Source organism: Ambystoma mexicanum, chromosome 1q (genome assembly GCF_040938575.1).
Source record: "Ambystoma mexicanum isolate Mex_15411 chromosome 1q, UKY_AmexF1_1, whole genome shotgun sequence".
NCBI classification, from domain to species: Eukaryota; Metazoa; Chordata; class Amphibia; order Caudata; family Ambystomatidae; genus Ambystoma; species Ambystoma mexicanum.
In genome coordinates this window covers 1,120,006,559-1,120,031,931 of record NC_090922.1, presented here as the reverse complement: position 1 = coordinate 1,120,031,931, position 25,373 = coordinate 1,120,006,559, and the positions used below count along the sequence as shown (strand labels likewise).

Sequence of the window (25,373 nt, the reverse complement as noted above, 5' to 3'; positions counted from 1 at the left end):
CCAGGCTGGAAGGGCTGTCAGTTTTCACATACTCCCAGCTAACATAATTCTTTCCCAAATGCATTCCTATGGGAACCTTTTAGTCTCCCAATTTCGCTGCCAGGACCACCCGCCTGCCCACACCAAAAATGATTTAATGACCATTGTTGAATTGTTTAATTTACAGGGGAACTGTCACAGTGGAGGTACATGGTGCATCCAGGCTGGAAGGGCTGTCAGAAATAGAATTTATGATGGCATCAGGTGCATAACCTCTGATGTGCCATGGGCAAGTACAGGGTGGTGGGATTCAGACCCTCCCAGGTGCTCTGGATGTTGGCATGCATGCAACGTCAGGTACAATCTCAACCAATGAACATTACTTGTACAACTGTCTGTTACATGCACTCTCACACAATTGACATTAATCTTTCACGAACTCACATAAATGATATTCTAACAGATTATCTCTCTACGTCCTTCACGGACTCTGCCACGATTAGAATGTCTCCCCGTACACTATCCCAAGCAAGATGCCCATGCGCAGTAGCTCGTCTCTCGTTATTTCTAGTGTGCACGCCACTGTGTCCGGTTGCTTTGCTGTGAATTCTTGTATGCGCCATATCACTGTGCGCCTCCACATGTATCCCTCCATGGAGTGCAGGGATCATCTGACCCTGGGGAATCCCTCCGGTGACCCCCGTGACGTCGCCGGTGCCTGGGAATGCACTTTGCTTCTGGATTAGCTGCAAATCCTGTGACATCACTGAGGGCGGGGTTGCAGTCGGAAACATGGCTCCTGTGGCAGGGGAGGCGACGGCTGACCGGGGTCTCAAGAGTATCGTCTGGCAGAGTAAGTGCTGTGCTTGATGGTGTCCCGGGGGGAGGAGCAGCCCCCAGGCGCCACGGGTGCCCAGGGATCACAAGTCACCGGGACACACCCCGGGGCCAGAGAAGCTGCGGCCGCTTCTCCCAGCAGTGCACTGCGAGTGAGTCTACTTCACAGGTGGACTGCTGGGCCCGGCAGATGCCGAGCAGAGCTCCCCGGGGCAGAGACCCCGAGTGCCTGCGCTGCTATGACGAGAGTAGGGCAGGCAGAAGGGTACAGGAGAGGGGAGGAAGTTGGGGGGACTTGCTGCTCTGCCTGACCCACTTGTTTATATGTGGTGTTGTTGGAGAGCCCCGAGGCTCCTGTCACGGGCTGACACTGGCCTGAAGGGCAGCACAGGAGCACTTACAGGGCGGCCCACACATTTTATGCAACTGGGAGTATGTGGCTGCGTCGGCACCCGGTGAAGGTTGGCCCAAGAGGTTTCATGTCAGATACTGACACCTTAGCAGTGGAGACGACTACAGGCTGCGGCGAGGCACTATCTTGCTGGGGTGAAACATTACACCATACCGATGTAAGGGTCAGGTGTCAGGCAATCGGAAACACACGTACCATTCATGCTGCGTGGCGGAGACACCACTTGGCCTTCAAAATGATTTCGTCCAATCATACTCCAATTATCTTTCTTCTAATGCGCTTAAAGGTAAACGCTGCTTGAATGGGACATTTTTTTTCGAATGTATTGGAAGTTGCACAAAAGGGAATTTCATTCTATTCCATCGTCTGTCACGAAAGTGAGACAAGTGAAAATCTAAAAATAGCTGCGGTCTGTGATCTATGTAGCGAATGTTATGTTCAAGACATCAGACACCTTATAATAACCTGTAAAGCCACATTGTCAAATAGAGAGAAATATTTTGCCTGATTTGTACATCATATAGAGTGGATTAACACTCCAGATTTCTGGAACAGGCTTTCGGTGGATAAGGAAATCTTCCTATCAATTGAGTTACCGAAATTGTTGAATTAAAGTTCATAAAAATTGCCCTATAAAGCAACTTGGGAGAGACAAATTGACAGCTCACTAATGCACTTTACTGGCGTTTACTATATCATGTCTAATGAGAATGTTCTATTTTATCAAAATTCTTATAATAAGTATGACTGTGTTTTCTTTCTTCTTGTTGGTTTGTTTTGTTCTGTTTTATTTTGAGTCTGTTTAAAAAGTTTAAATTTTACTGCATGCACAATAAAAAAATATCCTTGTAAACTGAGGGAAGCGCCGTTATTGCGAGATGACAAAGTTATGGCCCCTCTGCAATGTAAACTTAAATGCAACCTTGGCTCCAAATTCCATACGTTTATGATAAACCTTCTATCTGGTGGCAAAGTAATCTGAAAATATAAACCATACCTCCTGTTGTATGGTTTTGTAGGTTTTACATAATTATGAAAAGCCACATCTGATTTCAATCATACACATGCCAGCCTTGTAAACCCAGGTCCGCTATGGAAGGGATATGTGCATTCTAGTCCGCCTGTCCCTGTCAGACTAAAGGATTAGGCCTCTTTTGATTCTTTTGTGAGGTTGGGTAAAACCTCTCTCCACCAAGACAGTCCCTCCTCAGGAGTGGTCCTGCAAAACAGGAATCCAAGGGCGCGCCCTGTACAAAAGTAGAAGCCTCCCACCAGGGTGCTGCATACCAATGGGCCTTTGATGCTATGGGTCTGGGAAGGGTTAGGGTAGTCAGAGGAAGCTCAGCACAGTTGGGGAAAGGTTCAGCCATTTTGTTCCTCCTTCCTGTCTCCTCCACTTCCTTTAGCACAAAACACTGAGTATAAGGCAAGAAGGCTTGTCACAAGAACAGGGATGGGGACCCTTTCTAGTCCTCCAGTACAGAGGTCATTTCATCACAAGATTTGAATTACATTCTGACTTGTAGGATTCCCCCTTTTCTCCATTTAAAAAAAAAAAGGTTTATGGTCTTTCCCCTTTTTAAAACTGATTAAACAATACAGCCTTGATTTCTGTAATTGTGCCAATGATGCACAACTCATAGTAAAATTGTGTAACCTACTGGTCACTTTCTCTTTTCTGTTTTGCCTACCAGCTATTAACACATGCACAAATAATCTGTTGGAATTAAACTCTACCAAGTTGAAGATGCTGATTGTGCTGCTCTAGCCAAAGTGCTGGGTCTCCTTGTTTGGACAACTGAACTGGGAAATTGCCTGTGCTAGCGACACAGTGAAATATTTTGGATTATCCTTAACAATAAACACTCGTCACTATAATACACTACCATCCTAAAATAGAGCATTGAAAGTGGTTGTTCCTCCTCCTTGAACGAGAACAGAATGTTTTGATGTGCCAGCAGTCGTACAGTGTCTCCATCATGGCGTAGAGTCAATATAGTCCAAACAGTTGGGTCTGCCTCTGGTTTCAGGATAGCTGGATCCAAATGTTATGAGTCCTATTTGAGAAGATGATCTTTTAGGTATGTAACTCCCGGTCTTTGAAACTCTCTTCCCTTTAGTCTCAGGAAAATCCCCTCATTCACTACTTACAAAAACAAACTTAATACTTACCTTTTCTTGGATCACTATGGCCCTGATTTACAATCATGTTTTCAATGGGACTTCCCTTGGCAAAACGTTTTTGTAAATCGGGACCTATGTCTCTTAATTTCTAAACAGTCATGCTCTGCATCAACCTATGCAATAATGTGGAACTCTCTCCCCTGAAAACAAACTCGACCAAACCTGCACTAAATTTATATTTATTCTAATTTTGTTTTTTTTAAAGAGACACACTGCTCTATGATGCATGGATATACTTTGGGCCAGAAAAGCTGAACAGTTACCTTTCCTACATCTCAAACTAGAACATCTGCTAATGTTAGAGGGCGAGCTGCAATAGAGGACAGAAAAATTAAATCTCCCTTAAAACGAGCGAAACAGCCGCAGTGTGCGTCATGGTGAAATCTGTTATTGGATCGGGCATTTTATAGAACTTGTAGAATGTTGCTCCTAAGAGCAAACAAATCTGTGCTCTGCAGTTATTTCTAAGTCTGGCTAGGGCAAGAGTTGGCTCTTTGCCAGAGCTCTTGCAATAGCATGTAAAGGGGCTCTTCCATCAGTCAGCAACTTCATGATACAGAAATCGTACATCGGAGTGAAAACGTTGTCGAGCACGTTGTAGACACTATTTTAACTCTTTGTTGGGGAGAGAGTTGTTGAATTTCGTTTTAAGAGCTTCTTTTCTTCCATACGTATGTTATGTCTTCGACTGATGGGCGCATGCCCAAGAGGTCAGGTGCATCGAATCTGAGTGCAGCCAGGTTTGCGGCCTCTAACACGGACTGAGGTGCCTGTGCGACCTGTGAACATGACAGACAGCGATGGAGAAGCTCTGGCGGCTGCTAGAGTGGTGAGAAGGCAGCATGGATCCCTACAACCAATGCAAGAATTTGACACCTCGGGCCCACCGTCAAAACTGGGTCCGAGATGGCTTCTATGGATCAAGAAACTTGACCTGTTTTTCGCTGCCCTGGGGAGACAGACGATGATGCCAAAGTGGCCACGCTGCTATACTCGGCGGGCACAGAGGTACTGCGCATTTACGAATCTCTTTCCTTACCCGTAGTGAACTATGATGCTGTCAAAACCGCGCTGAAGGATCATTTCATCCCCCTATCCAACGTTGACTTTGACAGGTTTGTCATGTGCGGGGAGAAGCAGCACGAAGAGTCGTCGTTAGATCAGTTTTGTGCACGTTTGAGACAGCTAGCCACCACGTGCAGATGGACGGATGCAGACTTAATGATCCGCCATCAACTGATTCAGGGTTGCAGTTCAGGCAAGCTGAGGAGGCAGGTCCTGAGGGAGCCGGGCATGTCGCTGGTGCAGATTTTGGACAGTGGAAGGGTGTACAAACTTGCCGAAAGTAGAGGAGCTAAGATGGATGCGGCCACACGCCCAGGCAAGCATGAGGACGCTTTTGCTGTTGCGAAACAACCCCAGACGAAGCCCAGGTGGAGTCAGAAGAGGCAGGAACCAACAACGCTGCAAGGTAATCCCGCCATTCACCAGTATTGTGGGTATGACTTGCCGCATTCAGAAAAGACTGTCCAGCTAAGACGAGAGTCTTCAGAAGATGCAATACGCCAGGGCACTATGCCGGGATGTGCAGAGCTGCTGCCCCGGTGGCCACGCAGAGAGGGCCCGCTAGGCTGGGTGGCGGGTTCAGGAAACAACGCAGTGTCACGGCCGTCGAGCAGGATGTCCAAAGACTTAACATCGCGGAAGAGGAGGAGGAGGAAGATGAAGAAGTATTTTTCATCTCAAACTTGGCTACCGGGACCAAGAAGCGCAGACCACCAACGTGCGTTGTAGACATTCAAGGGGTCCCAACACAGGTGCTAATAGATACAGGAGCCTCGGTTTGCGTACTGGCCCCTGAATATTATGAGGCCATACCAGGTCCCCCTCCGTTGGACAAATCAAGAGCAAAAATGTTCACTTTCGGTGGTGATGATCCCCCTACCCATCAAAGGGGTGTTTGTAGCCCCTGTAGCCCGAGGGGACAAAGTGATAAAACCAAGGTTTTTTGTCACTGATGTCAGACCACGGTCACTGTTGAGTTGTGCGGCCTCGGAAGCATTAGACCTGGTTCACTTTGTGCTTGCGATCTACCAAAGGGACGTCGAGTCACTTCTGGAGAGGTTTGAGAGTACCTTTCAGGGGATTGGCCGACTGAAAGCGGATCCAGTGCGACTACACATAGATGATACGATCCGCCCCACGGCGCTGAAGCACCGACGAATTTCGTTTCACCTCAGGTCACAGGTTGAAGACAAGCTCAAAGCGCTAATCAGCATGGACATTATTGAAAGGGTGGAGATGCCGACTCCTTGGGTCTCGCCAATCGTGGTGGCGCCCAAACCCAAACAACCGGGCAAGGTGCGCATCTGTGTGGACATGCGGCTGGCCAATGCAGCCATTAAGCGTGAACGCCACCTGACCCCCACGATAGACGATATCATCAGCGAACTGCAGGGGGCCAAGGTATTCTCCAAACTGGATCTAAGGGCAGGGTATCGCCAACTAGAACTGCATGCAGACTCGAGGTACATTACCACCTTTACCACGCACGAGGGTCTGTACCAATTCAAACGCCTCAGCTTTGGGATATACTCTGCCGCAGCGGTCTTTCAGAATTCCATCAGGGGCGCTCTGGCGGGCCTAAGGGGAGTAATCAATATGAGTGACGATATTCTGGTTTTCGCCACATCGCATGCCGAGCACATGAAGCGCCTAGAGGCGACCTTGCAGAGACTCAAAGACCTTGGACTCACCTTGCATCGTGAAAAATGCGAGTTCTTCAAGGACCGCATTGGGTTCTTTGGGTTTGTGTTTCACGAGAATGGTGTATCCCCAGATCCGGAGAAAGTCAGAGACATCCGGAGGCCGCAAGCCCCCAGTCGCAGACAGAAGTCCGTAGCTTTCTGGGGATGATTAACTATTGTGGCCGATTCATCCAGGGGCTGGCATCCCTCTCTGAACCCCTTCGGGGCCCTCACGAAAAATGACGCTGTTTGGGTCTGGGGCACGAGAGAGCAAGAAGCGTTCAACTCCATCAAGAAGGCGCTGTCCGATCAGGACACAGTGGCGTATTTTGACCCCTCAGCCGAATCCGAGATTGTCGTGGATGCGAGTCCCGTAGGCCTAGGGGCTGTCCTGATGCAGGAAGACACGAGAGGCGAAATGGTACCCATCGCATATGCAAGCAAAGCCCTCACAGAAACTGAAAGACGCTACTCACAGATTGAGAGGGAGGCCCTGGCCATCCTGTGGGGCTGCAAGCATTTTAGGCTGTATATTCTTGGGAAACCCGTAACTGTCATAACGGATCACAAGCCACTTCTTCCGATCCTTGCGGGTGTGTCGTCTAAACCACCTCCCAGAATTGAGCGGTGGATGCTCGGCCTTCATTGGATATGGGGTCGGGTTAGTGTACCGACCCGGAACAAACAATCCTGCGGACTATTTGTCCCGCCACCCCAACAAAGAAAGAGGACAGGGCCAGGGAGAAGTAGTAGAATGCCAAGACTTTGTCCACAATGTTGTGGAATGTGCCATGCCGGTGGCGTTGGACAGAATGGTAGTGGCAAAAGAGTCGGCGAACAATGAGGTGTTCAAGATCATCCAAACTGCAATTCGGAGCGGGGAATGGAGAGATGTCCTACAAAACAATCCAAGGAGGGAACACGGAGCACAGAGGGACCTTCAGGCGTTATGGAAGGTTTGTGAGGAACTCTCGATGTTGGAGGATGGTTTGCTGTTAAGAGGGCAGCAAATTGTAGTTCCACAATCGCTGAGGTCTCGAGTCCTGGAGCTGGCACACACCGGACATCAGGACGTGGCCAAAACAAAGGCGAGGCTGCAACCAAAAGCATGGTTCCCTATTCTGGAGGGCCTCGTTGAGTTACATGTGAAAAGATGTTTGTCGTGCCAAGCAGCGAGCCCCCTAGAAAGGGCACCGCCGATTAAGTCAATGGAGCGGAGTGAGAAGCCATGGAGTACAGTCCACGCAGATTTTGGATCCACAGGAAGGGGTATGTACTTTTTAGTGGTAGTGAACCAGTGGTGGAGGTACCCAGAGGTGGAACTCATGGACTCAATAGCCAGCGGCCATGCTATCCTGGCCTTAGAAAAAATGTTCGCCATGCATGGCTTCCCTGAAATCTTCTGCTACGACAACTGGCCGCCTTTCACTGGGAACCTATTTGCTCAATATCTGAGAGAAAAAGGAATACGGCACCGGAAGGTGTTGCCACTCTGGCCCCGGGCCAATGGAGAGGGCGAAAGGCTTATGAGGACACTTAACAAGGTCTTCCGCATAGCGGCAAACGCTGGAGGGGAACTAAAGAGGACCCTTTTCGAGTTTCTCAGGGAGTACCGAACGACACCCCACCGGTCCACTGGAGTGGCTCCAGCAGAGGCTCTGTTTGGGCGCTGCCTGAGAGGGCTCCTCCCCGAGGTGGAAGGGCGTGAGCCGGGTATTATAGACAATGACAGAGTGAGGGAAGATCCGAGAAGTACACAACGCTAAGGAGACCGAAAGGAGAAGAATGCAAGATAAGGAGATAGTGGTAGGAGACTCGGTGCTGGTACGAAACCGCAGGCCAACAGGAAAGCTGTCGCCCTACGAATCACAACCGTGGGCAGTCGCCCATGTTAAGGGATCCATGGTTACCGCGGCAAATGCAAGGAACTATCACCCGCAACCAATCCTTTTTCAAAAAAATGGACAATCGGCCCTGCAATATCGACCCCGCAGTGTCTGCACGACCAGAGGAGGAGGATGGAGTCCCTGAAGATGACCCACCCATGGATCAGACGCCGGCAGTCGGGACCCCACCACCTATCCCGCAGGGTGAACGGAGGTACACTGCGCGACAAGGCCGCGCGATACTGGTTCGACTCAAGGACTACGTCCTAGATTCTGGAGACTGAACGGGTGACTGTTCCAGGCTAATGATCCACAGTTGCAAGTGTTAATACTGTTTCTAAGTATGGTTTAGTTGTAAGTTATTGCACTATTTTGTTTAAAGAAAAAAAGGGATGTTATGTCTTCGACTGATGGGCGCATGCGCGTACCTCGTTCTGGCCACACATGCGCGTTGGTAATAAAGACGGTCCGTGTGGCAGTTGCCGCCGGGACCCTGGAAGGTACAGATGTGTGTGTATGAGTCTCATTGCATGCATGCGTGCGAACGCTAGTACAGGGCGGCCTGAGGCACGGGAAGCCCTATCACACCGTATATCAACGTTCTTTGTACTTCTATGCTTTATTACGTTATTTTTATTTATGCTGATTATTGGAATTTTTTAAAATTAGAACTTGTCTCTATCGTTGCCGTTGTTGGTGTTTTAGAATGCGATAGGCTCTGAATACGTAACAATTCGGCTGCTCCACGATGCAGAGAGTCTTCCGTTGGCCCATTGCATCTTGCCTAAAGAGTGTTTTCAGAGACAACTTCACACAATGGTAGAACACACCTGACAATGTAATTACTTACATGTGTGCGTCAGCTCCACGATGATGTTTTTCACTGTGCACTTTCCTTGTGTGTGATAACTGTTTTTCAACATGTTCTAACCATACATTCTAGTACATGAATCTCTGCATTATATCATGGAAGTACAAGTTTGCTTACCGATTAGTATTTATTGCAGTACATTGTACAATCTTGCTCGAGTGTGGTATCGTTTGTTGAAGTAACTAGAATAATTTTGTATCCAGAAGAAAGTAGCAATGTCCAATTCAGACATATCTTCACGGGTATGCACTGAGACCTCGCTGAATTTTGGAGCTTGCGTGATAGGAGCTGGTCATAGAAATTAAAACAAGAATACGGTTTCACTGAAGAGAGAGTATGGTAATCTGGCATATATTATGAAGTGGCACCATTGGCTATTGTCCCGTTGGGCTTCACAATAAAACCATAACCTCCAAGTTTAAGAAAAGCCACGTCTGATTGCTCTGCCAATGCTTGCTTTTGGCATGTGTTTCTGGAGTACTCTGTGCCACCAGAGCACCCACCTTCCATTTTCTGGGAATTCGAGCTCGAGAACTAAGGTCTGGGAGACCGTCATATGGCCATCCTATTCCAGTACATTTTACTAATAAAGCTGGAGTACAAAGCAGTGATCTGTGGAAACTTCTAGAGCTAGTACTGCTGCATCATTTTTGAAAAATGCCATTATTATTTTCCTTTTGAAGTCTGTCCACCTTGCGCGTCTCTCCAATCCGCTCCTCTTGTTTTAGTACTGTCAGAGTTTAAATCCCTAATATCAAATTATAGCACACAAACCTGGACTATTTGATTACAGATTAAGTTTCTTAGTTAGTTGTAGTAAACCATGTTCATTGAGCACAGTTCATTTACCATAAAATCCATTTTAAGATGCTAGATTAAAATAAAGAAGCAAATTGAATCTTTTACAGGACTGAACCCCAATGAACAAGAAAACAAGAGGCTATAAAAAAAAATGTCAAACCCCTTTTATATGTAAAGTAAATCTTGTCTGCTTGTGTCCTAAATTATATTAAACAACCGTCGCAGTTAACAGACGGATAATTCTTTGGATATGAATCTAATATGCATACCCGTAACTGAAACTTATCTTTTTCCTAAGTTTAAGGCATCTCTTCTTTCTTAGAAAACATGTAGGGCCTATCTAGGACAAAAATCTGCGCACATGTTTTGGGCACTACAGGGATCAAGATAAGATTTGAGGAGCGGCATCTAAAAGCAGCTCCTGGATGTAAGACATCAGCCGGTAAGCATGATCTACCTTGGTGTATCGAGGAGCTAAGCGACGGTGTGCCACAATACCTCCATCTCACCTGCAAACTGCAACACGTTTTCCTTCTATGTGACCCATTCTGATTTAAATATCTCCTCTGCCCAATATCACCTTACATTCACTCCCATACATGGTTATGCCACACGTGGGTTGGCCATTATGCAAAGCGTTTATAAGTGTTCTGACATAAAAGCATATAGGACCAATAGGGAACCCTCTTTAGGCATAACCGACTTTGCGATAAGAAATGTAACATGCAAGAAGTTGAGAGCGCATTAAATACCCAGTCTGTAGGTGAAAGTACAGGTCTTGATACAGTTCCAGCAGATTCTTCTTCTTATATGCATTTCTTTTGGGTACCACTCTTGTCAAACATTGTTTTAACTGCTTCTTGAATAGTTCTGCAATTACTCCCGAATGGAGCACTAGCACTATTGTCCCAGTGTATCCTCTTACAGGCCAATCTCATTGGTAAATAGGAGCTCTAAGCTGTTCACTGAAGTCGTTCATCTTCGTCTCGTATATAGGGTGGTAGAACATCATTTAATAAAGGAACCCAACCTGAATATAGAGCACGGATGGAGTCAGAATTACAATGTTTAGATGTGTTTGTGGGGCATGAGTTAGACTTTTTCTGTGGTGCCTTTTTATAGACCTTACTTCAGCATTTGAAAATGTAAATGTAGCATACCTGTGATGTCACTGCACTTTTAGCTTGGAAATTGCTGTTGAATATTGGGCCGACAGTGAGTTATCAGATAATTTCAGATTTACAAAAGGGGTGTGACTGGCGCATCTTGCACCCCTACTTTTTAATGTATGCACTAAAAGGGGGGGTGCACGCTAGATTTATTATTGATGTAAACTATGCCTACACTATAAAATACTACCTGTTACAATTCATTTTGAAATGTAAACTGAGCAATTTAATGTGCTCCACAGTTCTGTTTTTCAAAATCTTGCAGGCACCCATTTTCTAATATGTTTTCAATTCTCTGGCGGCAATAATGAAACGCCAGCCCCCTCCAGCGTGGTATAGGGACTGTCAGAGCAGTGAATTCTAAACGCATACACTGTGGTGTTATAACTTTATCCCTTTAAATGCCAGCGACGAGCTGGCTCGTCGGTAAAAACCGCTCCAGGTTGCCACCGACGAGCCGGCTCGTCGGTGGCACTTAAGGGGTTAATGAGGGGGGAAATGTTGGCGGGTTTGGGCGGTGAATACCGCGATTTAAAAAAAAAAAGCCATTGGCACTGGGGGGGAACCTCAATGGCACTTCCATTGGCACTGGGGGGGGAACCTCAATGGCACTTAAGAGGACTTCACAGTATTATGAAAGTTATAACAGCACTGCAAAAAAGCCCTCTTTACAGTTGAATTATAAAGACTCTTTCAACTTACAATTGAATATTTCTTTAGAAATTCAACTTTACAGGCATGGCAACAATGTCCTTTTTTATAGCTGCATTTTGACTTCTATTCTGCTAAAACAGGATTTGTTTGCTATGTTATTATGGAAAGTTATAACACCAGTGTGTGTGTGTTTTGGAATTCACTGCCCTGATGTCAGTAAACACGAGCTCCCTCCAGCATGCTGAAATTGGCTGGTGTTTGATTGTTGCCGCCAGCGTATTGAATGGAACAAATACATAAGCATGTTACAAAATTGATGCTTGCAGGGCTTTGGAGCACATTAAATTGCTCATTTTATATTTCAATGCTTGTGTTCTCGAACTCTCTTGTGTCATTTTTAAAGGTTTTAAATCAATCTAGTGGTGCCAATTTGAGGCTTTAAATGTGTCACTGAAACAAGTTACTTCACAATTATGAACGATGTATGCAGCAAAATCGATTATACAAGCCAAGTACGGCTTGGGAATTTGGGATTACGGGGCTACTCGGGCGCAGCAAATCTTCAGCTATTTCACAAATGGTTTTAACAAGTATGCTGGAGATACCTCGCTCGACATATATAACATTATCACAGAACTGTGAACTTCCTTCATAATCGATTGACATTAAAGCACAACCTATTTTTAGGGTGTATTATATGGTTGTTGAGTGATGGGCCAACTTTAACCCAGGATATTATATTACATTTGATACAGGCCGGCGGTTACACTAGCAAAGTAGCATGGCTGGGGAGTATCTCTAGCAAATTACATGAATTTGGATATCCCCTGGTTTTGTAACCCAAAGGCTACCTCTGTTAATGCCAAGAGTATCATAAAATGAACATTGCTAGAGATTGTCAATGAAAAGAGGGAAAGTGCCACATGGTTTCATTCTAGTGCCCAGTGCTCCAGATAAGATTTGGAATTAGGAGTATTTTTACTCCCTATTTTATTTTTTGGGAGTATTTGCCAATTCTTAGGGAGTACAAATGGCTTATACACCCCTAATCTATAGGGCTGCTAGTGCCTGTCAATATTGCCTACTCTAACCAGTTTCTGGCATAGCAAGTTACTTGCAGCTTATCGGAAACCAATATCCGCAAACGTTTATTCCTTTCTGGTTACATTTGTTGCCTTTCTCAAACATAAATGGTGACTGGTACAGTTGGGAGGAAAACAGCATGTTATGTCTTTGTAAATCTGGTGCAATGTTATCTTCAATGATATAATGTTTTGTTCATTTATATGCAGTCCCAAGAAAGTGCTTTCTAATTCCACTTTACGCGTATGGCGATTCAACTAACGTTGACTCACGTTTTGATATTTATTGCTTCTCGCTGATGCATTAATTTGTTTTTGTGTTGACACATTCATTGCTGCTGTTTTAACGAATCGAATACTTCCGTAGTTGTGTGGATTTTTTAAATTGTTTTAATTTTTTAAATATATTTGTACTTTTATATGGAACATGCTTATTTGAGTCAACCTAACCTCATTAATTTAGGCTATAGGCTGGACCTCAATAGTTCGCTTCAAGTTGGGATCGTGCAGAACAATGAAACACTTCAGGTCTTTTGAGGAAAATATAACCAGTACATCATTTCTTTTTTTAAAAAATAATCAAGACCCACCAACTAACACAGTTTTCGCTTTGCTTTGTACTATATAGGAGATGGACAGAGCTAAGGTTTTCTAGCACACCATGATCAAAAAAGACAATCCTTTGCCTTTGGAAGATTTTCTAGGGTTGCTGTAGAGGACTGCTAAAGAGGCACTTTGAACTTTAAGTTTATTATGGTAGGTTTGGTCACAGTGCAGAAACCAAGTAGGTCGGGGCTCTCGTCTTGCAGTTGAAAAGGGCACAAGAACACATGTATTAAAGAAGCTTTAAATTATGTTGAACGCCACTTTATCATCATTGAAAGTTCAAGTGCCATATCGAGTTCAATTAACACAAATACTTCAAATCGTTTTGAAAGGAAGTGTGAGGTGATTATCATTGGGAGAAGTGCCTTGTTTAAATTCATGAAGTTCCAAACTCTTCGATTCCAAAAATAATTCTTATCTCTCTACCTTAGAAAGTCTACCCATCAGAACCCCTAACGATTGGGTAAATAGTAAAAGGGCCCTTACCGATGTCTGTGCAAAAGCCCTTTTTTGTTTTTTCTTATTCCGCATGCAGACCCCTTTCCTCATGGGTTTAGCATTCCATAGTACCAGAGTATCTGCATCCTTTGCTCACTAAGCTAAACCAACTTCTCACAGTCCTAGACCGTACTCTAGGGAGAAGCCTTTTTTATTCCATGGCCCGCCAAAATATGGATTTGGTCTAAACTAATGTATTGGTTTATTGAACTCGCACCAGCATTTATATAGTAACCATTGACTACATTTTTTAGTAGGATCAGCATCAGAATTGTGGTGTAAGAGGTCCCTTAAACACTCTTAAAACGTTAGATCCATGCAGACCCTGGACCTGATGAGAAAGATTTACCCATCTGCCCCCTTTCCACTCTGTTTATTCCACTCAATTTTGAATTTGCGCCACTCAAATCTTCCTTTTTACCCTTGTCACCATTCTCTTCACCTCCTTGCCCACTGAAAAACCCATTGTATTCCTGGGAGACTTTTTAACCTTCCCAGAATCTCCAACACCCTCCGAACTTGACTTCTCCTCCTTTGATCGCCCCTTTCTACCCTTCATAATCTACCCGCTCATTCCCCAGGCAACTCTTTTAACTTGCTATGCTCTCCTCCCCTCTCCCTTCTTCCAACCTCACTATTGAGTCCTCCTCTAATGACCACTCTATCCTCTACTTTAGTATTACTGCCATCCGGGTAACTTCTTAAGGACTCCAGGCAGATTGCATTGAGGAGGGTGCTAGTCACGTGACCAGGCCCAGCCACTTAGTTGCTCCACCCACGTCGTCCTCGCCAGCATCTTCAGGAAAGGACGGATGAAGTCAGAGCCGTAGTCTTTTTGTGCCTTATAGGGCCAATGGCCAGACCCACTATCCTTCATTTCACCTATAAAGTAATTGCTAATTCTGCTACTCATCAAAAGACATAGGCTGTCAGCCTATCTCCACCCTTGCTATGTTTTGAATGGCCAAGCGCCCTGGGCAGCCTCGGCAAGCTACCCTAGCAAACCTCATCGATATCACCCATGTCCCCATCCGAGATCCTCGACCCACACAGACGAGCCCCCTCCTGCTGATCAATGCTCTTTCAGCAGTCGCTCACGCCACAGAGATCGGCAACCTCCCTTCCTACAACCTTGATGCCCTCTTTGTCACCCAAACATGGTTTACCACATTGTGTTTTACCACGTCCACCCCCATGTGTTAGATCATCCTAACCACCCACCAGGTTACTGCATCCAAAATGCTGACCAGCAAGAAAGGGCAGGAGGCTGAGTGGTAATCATCCACTTGAGTGATTGGCCATGCTCTATTCCCCTTTCCAAGCTCATTCAAATCACTCAGTATTCCTTTATCTCACAATTCATCTACAGACCACCTAACATGAGTGACTATTTGACGGCTGAAATCTCCAGTGCCAAATTACCACACACTAATAATGTCTTTCTAATAGATTTTAACGTCCCTGAGTTGCACGCGACAATAACACTCAAAGCACGCTTTTTGCACTTACTGTATCCATAGACCTTAAGCAAATTGTGCTCTTCCCCATGCGCAAAAATGGCAACACCCTAGACTTCGTCTTTACATCAGACCCCCCCCTCCACACCTGCACAGACCTTCTTGACTGGTCTAACCATGCCGCTATTTCCACTGTCGATCACCCACTTTACCACGTGCCAATGGCTAAAGGCGCTGTCTCTCAGCGCTGCTCATTCAAAGCTTCCGGGTGAATGAGTTAGAAGCAAACTTTTCAGACTTCCCTACCACAGGGAATGCGTTGGTCCTTGTAGAATTATTCAACAACTCGGCTATGAATATGGTGGAACTGGTGCCTTCCTAAAAACCAACTGAGCCAAGACCAACAATCCGCCCTTTTGGCACATCCCTGAGCTCGCCTTGAACAAATACTCAATTAGAGCCCTAGAGAAATGGTGGTACAAAAACCGTAACCCCTCATCAACCTCACATCTCTTTGTGCCAACCGCAGGATTCTGTTTACTGAAGCCAAAGCTGCTTACTGCGCCAGCACCATTATGGCACCCTCTAATTGGAGCACATCCTTCTTTGAAGTAGTAAAGCATTGGACCAAACCCTCACCCAACCTAAGGTGCAAGCAACTCAGGAAAAATACAAAAGAATTAAGCATTTTATTGAAAGAATTGAACAAAATTTGATTGATCATCAAATCAACCTCCCACAGCATTAGTCCTGCACTCCAGCACGTACACTGCCCCTCTGGACTGAATTCTCTCCTCTCCTCTCCCTCCTCACCAGACCTCCAAAAAACAATCGCCTCTCTCAAACCTACTTCCTACTCTGATATCATCCCAGCCTCCATCATTAAACAATTGATGGGCAAGGCGCGCAATGCACTACTCATTAATGCCTGCCTCACAGAAGGGCCATTCCCAGACACCCACATGACTCATCACCTCTTTTGAAAAAAAAAAAGCCCTATACCCATACGACCTGCCAAACTACCAGTCCATTACAACCCTCCTGTTTATTGACATAATCCTGGAAAAAGTAGTTGCTACACATCTACTTGTCAGAATCATCACCTAAACCTCATTAACGATCATCAGTCGGGGTTCCATCTCAAGTATAGCATTGAGACGGCCACCATCCAGATGGTGCAGGATGACCTCACAATCATTCATACGGGAGACTTGTGCCTCCTTGACCTCTCTGCTGCATTTCTCTACTGACATCCTCTTTGTCGTTCCCTCGCCGGACCTATGGACTCTACATATGGTCTCTGTGCTCTCTCCCTTCTCTTCCTCTCCCATTAATGGTGGCACCCAGTGGGAGGCCCTCTTTGCCTCCTTCTCCTCTTTGATAGACACTTCCTGCACCTCATCAGTTTCCTTTCTTCTCCTGCTGTCCCCTCTCTCCCCGCCACGGCATCCTTGCTACCCCTGCTGTCTCCACCTTGGCTACCCTGGCCTCTCCTCCTTCCTCTTCTGCCCACCCCTCCTTGCTTTTTCTACACCTCCCCAGCGCATACTCTGATTTGTACCCCTCCCCAGAAGTCTTTCAAGGACTGCAACCACACTCACTCTGTTGTCAAACACTCCTCTGACATTTGCCGCCTCCTGGAGGAACTTGACCTCAATGTCCTCAGTCTCACCGTGACATGGTTCACGGTCAGCTCTGTCACAAGCTTTGACACTCTTCTCTCTGATGGCTACACGATCCTCTTCGTGCCCAGATCCAACCGTTCCGGAGGGGGTGTAGCCCCGATCTTCCCTGAGTGGATTCCTGCCTCTGTCATTGCTACACAGGCCTAATCCTCTTTCGAATGCCTCGTCTGCAGGCTCGCTCGCTCTCTCTCTCTCTCTCTCTCTCTCTCTCTCTCTCTCTCTCTCTCTCTCTCTCCTGACCATTCCCTCACTGTGGCTACCATCTATCGACCACCTGGTCTGATCTCCTCCTTCCTCTCTGAGTGGGCAGACCTCTCCTCTTCCCTCCTGGTCTCAACCGCTCAACTCCTCCTTCTTGGAGACTTCAACATCCAACTTGATGCTTCCTGTCCTTCCACTGAACTCTTTCGTGACCTCTGCGACTCTCTCTCACTCTCTATTCACCCCTCTGGCCCGACTCACTCCGCAGGGCACACTCTGGATGTTCTGATCTCTTCAGACTTTCCCCTTTCGATCCCTCTCGCCACTCCTCTCTCCTGGAATGATCACTTTCTCCTTTACTCACATCTCACCCTCTCTACCCCGCAGGCCAAGCCAACTCCAGAACTGCCACCTACCTTCTCGGTGATTCGACCCATGAAGCTTGTATCGGTGGAGGCTTTCGCTGCCACTTTCTCACCCCCTCCTCTCCCTTTGGCTGACTCGTACCCTGACACAGCCATTTCCATGCTCCACTCTGCTATATCTGATACTCTCCATGTCTTGCCCCTGTCATGAGGATCTGCTTGAAGGCCAAAGTTTAACTCTTGGTACGACTCGGACCTCGTCATCCTTAAACGAAAGTATAGGGTGGCTGAGAGGAAATGGCGGGCTTCTGGTACATCCTCTGACAAACTGGCCTGCCGCCTGCTCCAAAGGCAATACTGGCTCTGTCCGCACCAAGAAGAGAGGCCACATCCAAGCCTGCGTCTCTGCGGCATCTAACAACTCGGCCGAACTCTTTAAAAGCTACAAGGAGCTGGCCACCTCTCCTCCCTCCTTCTATGCCTTCCCCTGTTCTCCTCAGACGAGGTTTCTAGACGAGTCTGGTCTATGAAAGTCTTGTCAAAACAGGTTCACCCCTGTGCCTCCAAACCATCAAGGACCACATTGACACCCTGGCTCCAGCTCTGACAGACTTCTGCAACCACACCTTCGCCACTGGAGTCTTCCCACCCCCCCCCCGAAGCACTCCCTTGTGCACCCTCTTCTTAAGAAACCCTCTGCCGACCCTTCCTGCCCAGCTAACTATCGTACAATCTCCATCACTCCTGTCCTAAGCAAACGCATGGAAAAGATGGCCATCTCCCAGCTTAATCTTCACTCTGAATCTGTTGGTTGTCCCCATGACCCTCAGCCTGGCTTCAGAGCTGCCAGAAGCTCGGAAACTGCTCTCCTGAATATCCGTGAACACCTGCTCTCTAACCTTGATGCTAACACCCCCCTGTGTCCTCATCTTACTTGATCTCTCTTCTGCTTTTGACACGGTCAACCATGCCATCCTGCTCAACCGTTTGTGATAACCTGGGTATCCCCGATCAGGCCCTTGCTTGGCTGACCTCCTTCCTCTCTGATCGACCCTCCCAGGTCCAACATGGGTCGTCCTTCTCCTCTCTCTCTTCCTGTGGTGTTTCCCCAGGGGTCTAACCTCTCTCCCTGTATGTTCAACCAATACCTGGCACTTCTTGCCCACCGCATTGCTGCTCTCTGACCCAACTTTCAGTTCAATGCGGATGACGCAACTCATTTTCAGGCTCCCTTCTGCCACCTCTTCCCCTTCTCTCATCTGTGACTGTCCACCATCCAGGAGTGGTGTGCCGCCAATGATCTCCGCCTTAATGCCAGCAAGACCGAGATTCTCCTCATTGGCACACCTGCTCTCTCCTTTCCTGTCACTCTCTGGCCGGACTCTCTTGGACCTCTTCCTGCTCCCACCCGTGAGACTAAAAACCTCAGGGTCATCTTCTACTCCACCTTTTCCTTCTCTCCTCATATCTCTGACGTCTCTAAGAAGTCACACTACCAGCTGCACCTCCTCAGAGGTATTCTTCCTTTCCTCTCCTTCCTCCAGATGCTCACTGTCTTTAGAGCTCTGGTTCTCTCAAGGCTGGACTACTGCAACAGCCTCTTTCTAAATCTGCCTGCCTCTTCTCTCCGCCCTCTGCAACTCATACAAAACAGGACTGCGAGACTTGTCGTTGGCCTCAAGCCCAGGGAGCGTATCTCTCAGTACTGAAGTCTCTGCACTGGCTCCCAGTGGCGGCGAGGATTAAGATCAAAACCCTCTGCATTGTCCACAAGGCCTTCTGGGGCCTCAATACCTTCAACTCTCTCTTCCTTCTCAAGCTCTTCGCTCATCCGCCTCCAACTCCCTCAGGGTTAGTCGCTTCTCCAAGCAGCGAGTTGGTGGTAGATCTTTCTTCTGCTGGGGCCTCCCTCTGGAATAGCCTCACTGAAACTTGAGGAGAACCATGTGTGTTTCTGGAAGCACCTCAAGACCTTCCTCTTTGCTTCCGCTTTCGCTCCACCTCTCCCCTGCTGATCTCCTGGCTGAATCTGAAACTGCACTGGTTACCTGGCAATCTCGGGCCCAGGTCCCCTCCCCGCCTGTTGCACACCTTCACTGCCCCCCCTGGCAACCCTTCCACTCAGGGACTGTTTCTGTGTCCCTAGAGCCCCTACTAGCACTTCACACCTGATGTCTGCACTTACCCCTGCACTTATCACCAGATGGCCGCACTTTTATCTATTTATTGTTTTTATTTATTTTACTCTTATCCTATGTACTGCACTCACCCTTCCCCTTTCCCCCCGTACCCTGCACTTGCGCGATCTAAATATCACCTGGCCTAGTAGGATCGCTACCGCTGTCTTCCCTCTGTTCCCCTCCCTTGCCTCGTCGCGCCTTGACACACTTGTGTATCGGCGCGTTATGAATTCCATATATCATTTGACACCACCTACCACTGTAATCTCCTCTCTATCCTCGCCACCAGGATGGGATTCTTTGGCACTGTCCTCATTTGATTTGCTTCTTACCTCTTGGGCCGACACCAGGCCATCCAGATGAATGTGCTGTATTCTAACTGACTCCCAGTCTAATGCAGAGTCCCCCAAGGCTCCATCCTCTCGTTAATCCTTGTTGACCTTTAGATGCAGCCTCTGCGTAGGCTCTGCAAAGATCCTGATTTTGCCATCCACCAATACGTGGACGATACTCGGTTGTACATGAGAATAAAAAGCCCACAGGAGATCAGTCATCTCCGCGATTACCTATCCATTATCCAGTCCTGTATGGCAGCTGCCTACCTCAAACTTAACCCAGCCAAGCCCAAAATTGTCTACATCGCCGCCGCCGCCCCCCCCCTTCTAAACAACAACTTGTTCAAAAGTGCCTCAGTGATATTTGCCTAGAAGGATATAATCCATAACTCTTGGATTCGGCAAAATCCTTAGGCTTCACCATTTACAACATAGCGGTGGACTTGGGAGGCAGGCCAAAATGGGGAAGGCCGTGTTGAGACCTCAGCCAGAGGGCCACGGATTAACAGACCCAATGAGGGTGAGTTATGTAGTCCGGTGGACTGCCCCCCCCCCACCCCCCTGGCAATACGTCAGGCCACACCGAAAAGGGTGAACACCAGTGAACGCACCAACATTTTTTGTTCAGTTCGGAGATCGGGAATTGATTTATTACTGGCAGAGAAGTAGTCTTATTGCTGAAAAAGTATGTTAGGCACACTGGACACGAATAATTGTCTGCACAGGACTGCAGGCACAAGGCGGAGCATCAATGGCATGCATACAGGTGTTTGTGCCCTCTCTGACTCTACGTGAAAAAATGAATAATACAGACACTCCCTGGACAGGGAATAAGGCACAAAAGAGCAGGCTGCGAGAGTTCAAGGAAAAGTTTATCTAGATCTCTGAGAGCGCTCTGACCACATCAAGGTTAAAACACATTTATGTAGTACATTGACCTCTTTAACATATGATGCTACATTGGACCTGGATTGGTCAGCCGGGGTAGTGTGTTAGGTGTGGGCACCATCTCTTCCTCCGGGTTGGTTGCTTGGTTGGTGGGAGGATTGACGTCAGACATCTGTGCTCCGGATGGGTGAAGGTCAGGTCGTTGTGAGATACAGTGGTCACTATCTAAGCTAAGCTAAGAAAATACATTCTGAGTATTGCATGCACTAAATAATGGTTGATCAAGACCCTCAATAGTGTATCATGTAATTGTACTAATCACTCAAGAGTTTATATCATCTACAACATTTGGGTTATACAGGCCACAGGTTTACGGGCCTTGACCACTATAATACTGTCATTGAACTATAGGGTTAGTCTCGCAAGAATCTCAGGTATGTGGCATTTGTTAGTGTTAGACACGATATACTGCAGCAGGGGTCTAATGTTAGTTGGGGGTCTGTTGGGTGGGCTTCATAGCATGGTTGGCAGTCTGGCACATGAAAGTAATGCCTTGCAATGACACAGGGTTAGAATGGCAATAAGTTTCAACTGGCAAGGGTAAGAGGACAAGGACACTTTTGTGGAGATGGACGAGCTATGTGCTTGGCTCATGTTGGTTCACATGCAGGACAGTGATCTCCGAGGAAAAAGGGATGTGTTACATTTATTATTTGTTGCAAGCAGCTCCGGCTTCAGCGTGAGAATGGAGCTGAGGAGTGTTCCAGCTGGAGTGGGAACAAGGGTGGGGGCCATGTGCTCCGAGCTACTGCGGCGGGCAAAAGGGAGAGAGGCATTTTGTACTATCGCAGTGAAGCCTGCTCACCAAGATGGAGTCGATAGGGGGTACAAAAAATGGATGCCCCGTGTCCTGCGCGGTGGTCCTATCTACGCGAATGTAACCCAAAGTTAACATTGCATAAGGGCGAGGGGCGTACCCACCACTAGAGGCACTTGGTCCGAGTTTTGTACTGAGAAGTGATGGTAGAGAGGGGCCCATTGGCCCCTTGCTCCCACACATTCCCCCTCTTTTGTTACATCTAAAGTAACAAATATTTCTACTTTTTCTTCTTTTCATTCTCCCTTCGGTAGTACTCAGCTTCCGCCACAGCCTCGTCCCACGCGGGTGTCTTTTATGGGCATCCATGCTCTGCATACACTTCTTAGGCTATTTCCTCTTCTGGTGTACACATTAAGTAAATTCCTCCATCCCCATCTAGATCTACCCATACTTCTTGGTACCATTGCAACTCCCTTGGTTCTTTTATCGTTGTATGATGCAAATGATCAACTATATTCCCATATTGCCTGCAAATTGCTGTCATCCTGTATTGTGGTGTAGTGTATTCCTCTGTTTGCGTTTGTGCATCTATCATGGTAGCTACCGTTGTCGGTCGGCCCATTGTTACCATCATCATAGCTGAGGTGGCATGCTTTTTTCACAACATCGTAGTCCCAGTTGGCACACACAAAAGAACAGGAGCACAAAGACGATGATGGGGATCAGTATTTTCATTGCCACATTTACCCATGATGGTATCCAGCTGAACAAATTGTCGAGCCATGTGCTTTCTTCTGCTCCTCCTTCCGTTCTCCTTCTTTCTCCTAGGTTGTGTACTGCTGTTATCACATGTTAGAGTGTCCCGTTATCAGCATCTTCAGTTGGCACGAATGTGCAACATGCCCCCCTGCCAATTTTTCAGCAAACACCACCGTCCATCGCCGTGAGGAGATCTAGGACATATCTGTTTTGCATTGTCATTAGGTGCAGTGCACGGAGCTCTATTTTTTTTATCGCGTTGAACCCCTCTTCAGTGTTGTTAGCCAATGAGCTCCCTGCGCACTATCTGCAACCATTTGGCGTTTGCTTGTGCTTGCAGTCCCGGGACAAGAAGTGAGGCGAAGAATGTCTCTGCTGATGAAAAGAGCTTGTATTTGTGCAGGATCTCCGCAAGAAGTTCCGATGATTCGGATGAGATGTAATTGGAGGATCCTTTACTTCGTGTCTATCTTTTCTTTAGTTCATACTCTGACAATAGTTCATACGCTGGAGCTTCTGTCATTATTAGTTGGGGCGCTGTCGATGGTTCAGCCGATTGCTCTGCTGCTGATATGCCAGCCGATTGCTCTGCTGCCGATATGCTAGCTGATTGCCACGCTGACACTTGGATGTGGCTCTCTGGTATTACCATCAGGGCTGTGTGGAGGGTGGCTAGAGCACAAGTTCCTTTCCACGATGTGGGGAGGTGCAGGTAAGCTTGTTTGCTGCAAATCCAGTACTTGTCCATCAGTGCAGCGGTGCCTTTCTTCATGTCGGGTATTATGACAGTCTTGTTACATATCTTTGTCCCTCCCATGTTCACTCTTCCCTCCCCATGGAAGCACAGCTCATGTGGCACTCTTTTCTGTATTTTGATAGGTTTTTCTAATGCTGTGACCCACGTTGGCTTTGTGATATGTCGCAACCAGATGGGGTCACATCCCTGTTTTATCCATTGGAAAGTGTCATTTGATAGGCCTCGAAGGGCTTCTGCTTTGCATTCAATTGTTTCTTCGTGCCACTTGTTTTCTGCATATCGCGTCCCCTTGATGACAAGAAATGGTTCCTTGAGGCAAATTACTCCTTGGCGTCTGCTTGTGCACGTTTTCTCATTCTCCAGTTTTTTCAATGTGACGGTGTGCGCTTGGAACGTGCTCTTTATTCTGCATAAAACCAGATGAATTAAACATTGGGCCTCAGTCAAGGGCACTTCCTGCGGTACTAACATTTTCAGTGTTCCTGATGCGTGCGGAATGAGTGAACAGACGTAGCAGCTTTCATTTGTTGCTTGCTCGCTGTGGCACTCATGTCGGAATACCATTTATTTGATTGATCAGGGTGGCGGGGATCTTCTATTTCGTCTAACCCCAGGTCATGATAGATGTCGTATCTTTTCCCTCCCGCCCCACCTTTTTCTCTTCCTCCTCCCCCCTTTTTCTCCTCCTCCTCCCTTCCTGGTTATTGTTTTTCACCCTTTAGTAATGTATTGGAAACATTCCAGCCCAGGTTGTATCATTACTATTCAATATGGCATGTGTATCTTCATCAGTAGCATTAATGTTGTGTGCGGTAGGGTATATGGTTGTCTGTGCATTAATACTAGTGTTAATTAACTCATTTGTCCAATAATAATCTCCATCATATTCGTTGTATCCATAAGCATTACTCATATTTACTTTGAAAAGTACACTGACACACTTCTTGATCCTACAGTGATGTATTCTGAGGGTTGCAGCACATCTGTTTTGTTGACATTAATCTCCTGTGACTCTTTCCATATAGTCTTTACCCCAGTCCATATCATTTGCGATCCTTCTCGTATCATGTTAGCCCCGCTTCCTCCCCTTTGCATGTGATTAACAAAAGATAAAAGGGTATAATACCAAGCTGCGAAAAACAACACTACTGACATCAAAATTGCAGCACATTTCAAAACACATTCAACGTTACTGAACCTTTTAGCCCTAATGGCGACCCTATCACTATCTAGCATTGATTGGTTCTCCACGTTTGTAGGTCGTTGGGCATTTATCACCTGGAGGGGCGATATAAATGTGTTAAGTCACCACAATATATACATGTATTTACATTATTTGTTCAACTTCATGTTTAATCATCATTTTTAGTCATGTTTGTTCTTTTACTCAATTGCACATGTACTTTTGCTATGGAGAAGATGGTAATAAAACAGTGATGAAAAAAGCGTGGAACAATAATCGAAACGAAGGTGGGAGATAAAGAGGGAGAGAAAGTTGAGGTGTATGGAGAATATTTCGATACGTCAAAGAGGAGAGGAGGAAAACCTAGATAAGTCGTGCAGAACAAAATACTTATCATAACTTTTATCTCTGCATATTCTCTTTACTGACAATTTAGTTATCCTTTTTCAACCTCATTTGTGGTACCAGTGGCACCAACCTGCTCCTCCTGGGGGATTGTACTATTGTGTGCCCTCCTCACGTCTGATAAGTGCACCCAATACTTCAATCCTTTTACCTTCATCTATAGTGGGTGTACTATAGATGACCTCATAAGGGCCATGAAACCTGGGTGACTTCCACCTCCTCACAAAGCTGCGGACGTACACATGTGCTCCTGGCATCAGTGGCCCACTTGAACTGTCTGTGGCCAGTGTGGTAGTATCAGTCGCCACATCTTCAGTAAAAGGCGGTGCTATTTGTCATGCTATGCTGCGTACGGCACGTGTTAACTGGGTCAGGTATTCCTTGAACTCTTCCCCCAGCACTGTGGTAGCCCTGTGCGCATCTGATGCTCTTCTAATCGGGGATACTGGTGTGTGTATTCGCCTCCCAGTCACAATTTCAGACGGTGGTCTTTACATGGTTGCGTCCTGAGTTGGAACAGTGCTAGGGGCAAGCAATACACCCAGTTTTTCTTCATTGTGTTACACAGCTTAGATGAATTACTCTTTAATAATCCGTTGATCTTTTCTACCA

At 46.7% G+C, this 25,373-nt stretch overlaps 1 protein-coding gene across 1 annotated transcript in view; it reads left to right on the top strand.

Annotated features, from left to right (window-relative positions):
* Positions 1 to 572: 572 nt before the first annotated feature.
* The window catches only part of STXBP3 (syntaxin binding protein 3), a 639,289-nt gene continuing 614,488 nt past the window's right edge, over positions 573 to 25,373 (top strand). Inside the window, exon 1 of the mRNA XM_069641861.1 lies at positions 573 to 832. Coding sequence (XP_069497962.1) covers positions 772 to 832 — 61 coding nt within the window. The 5' untranslated portion in view covers positions 573 to 771. The remainder of the gene's footprint in view (positions 833 to 25,373) is intronic.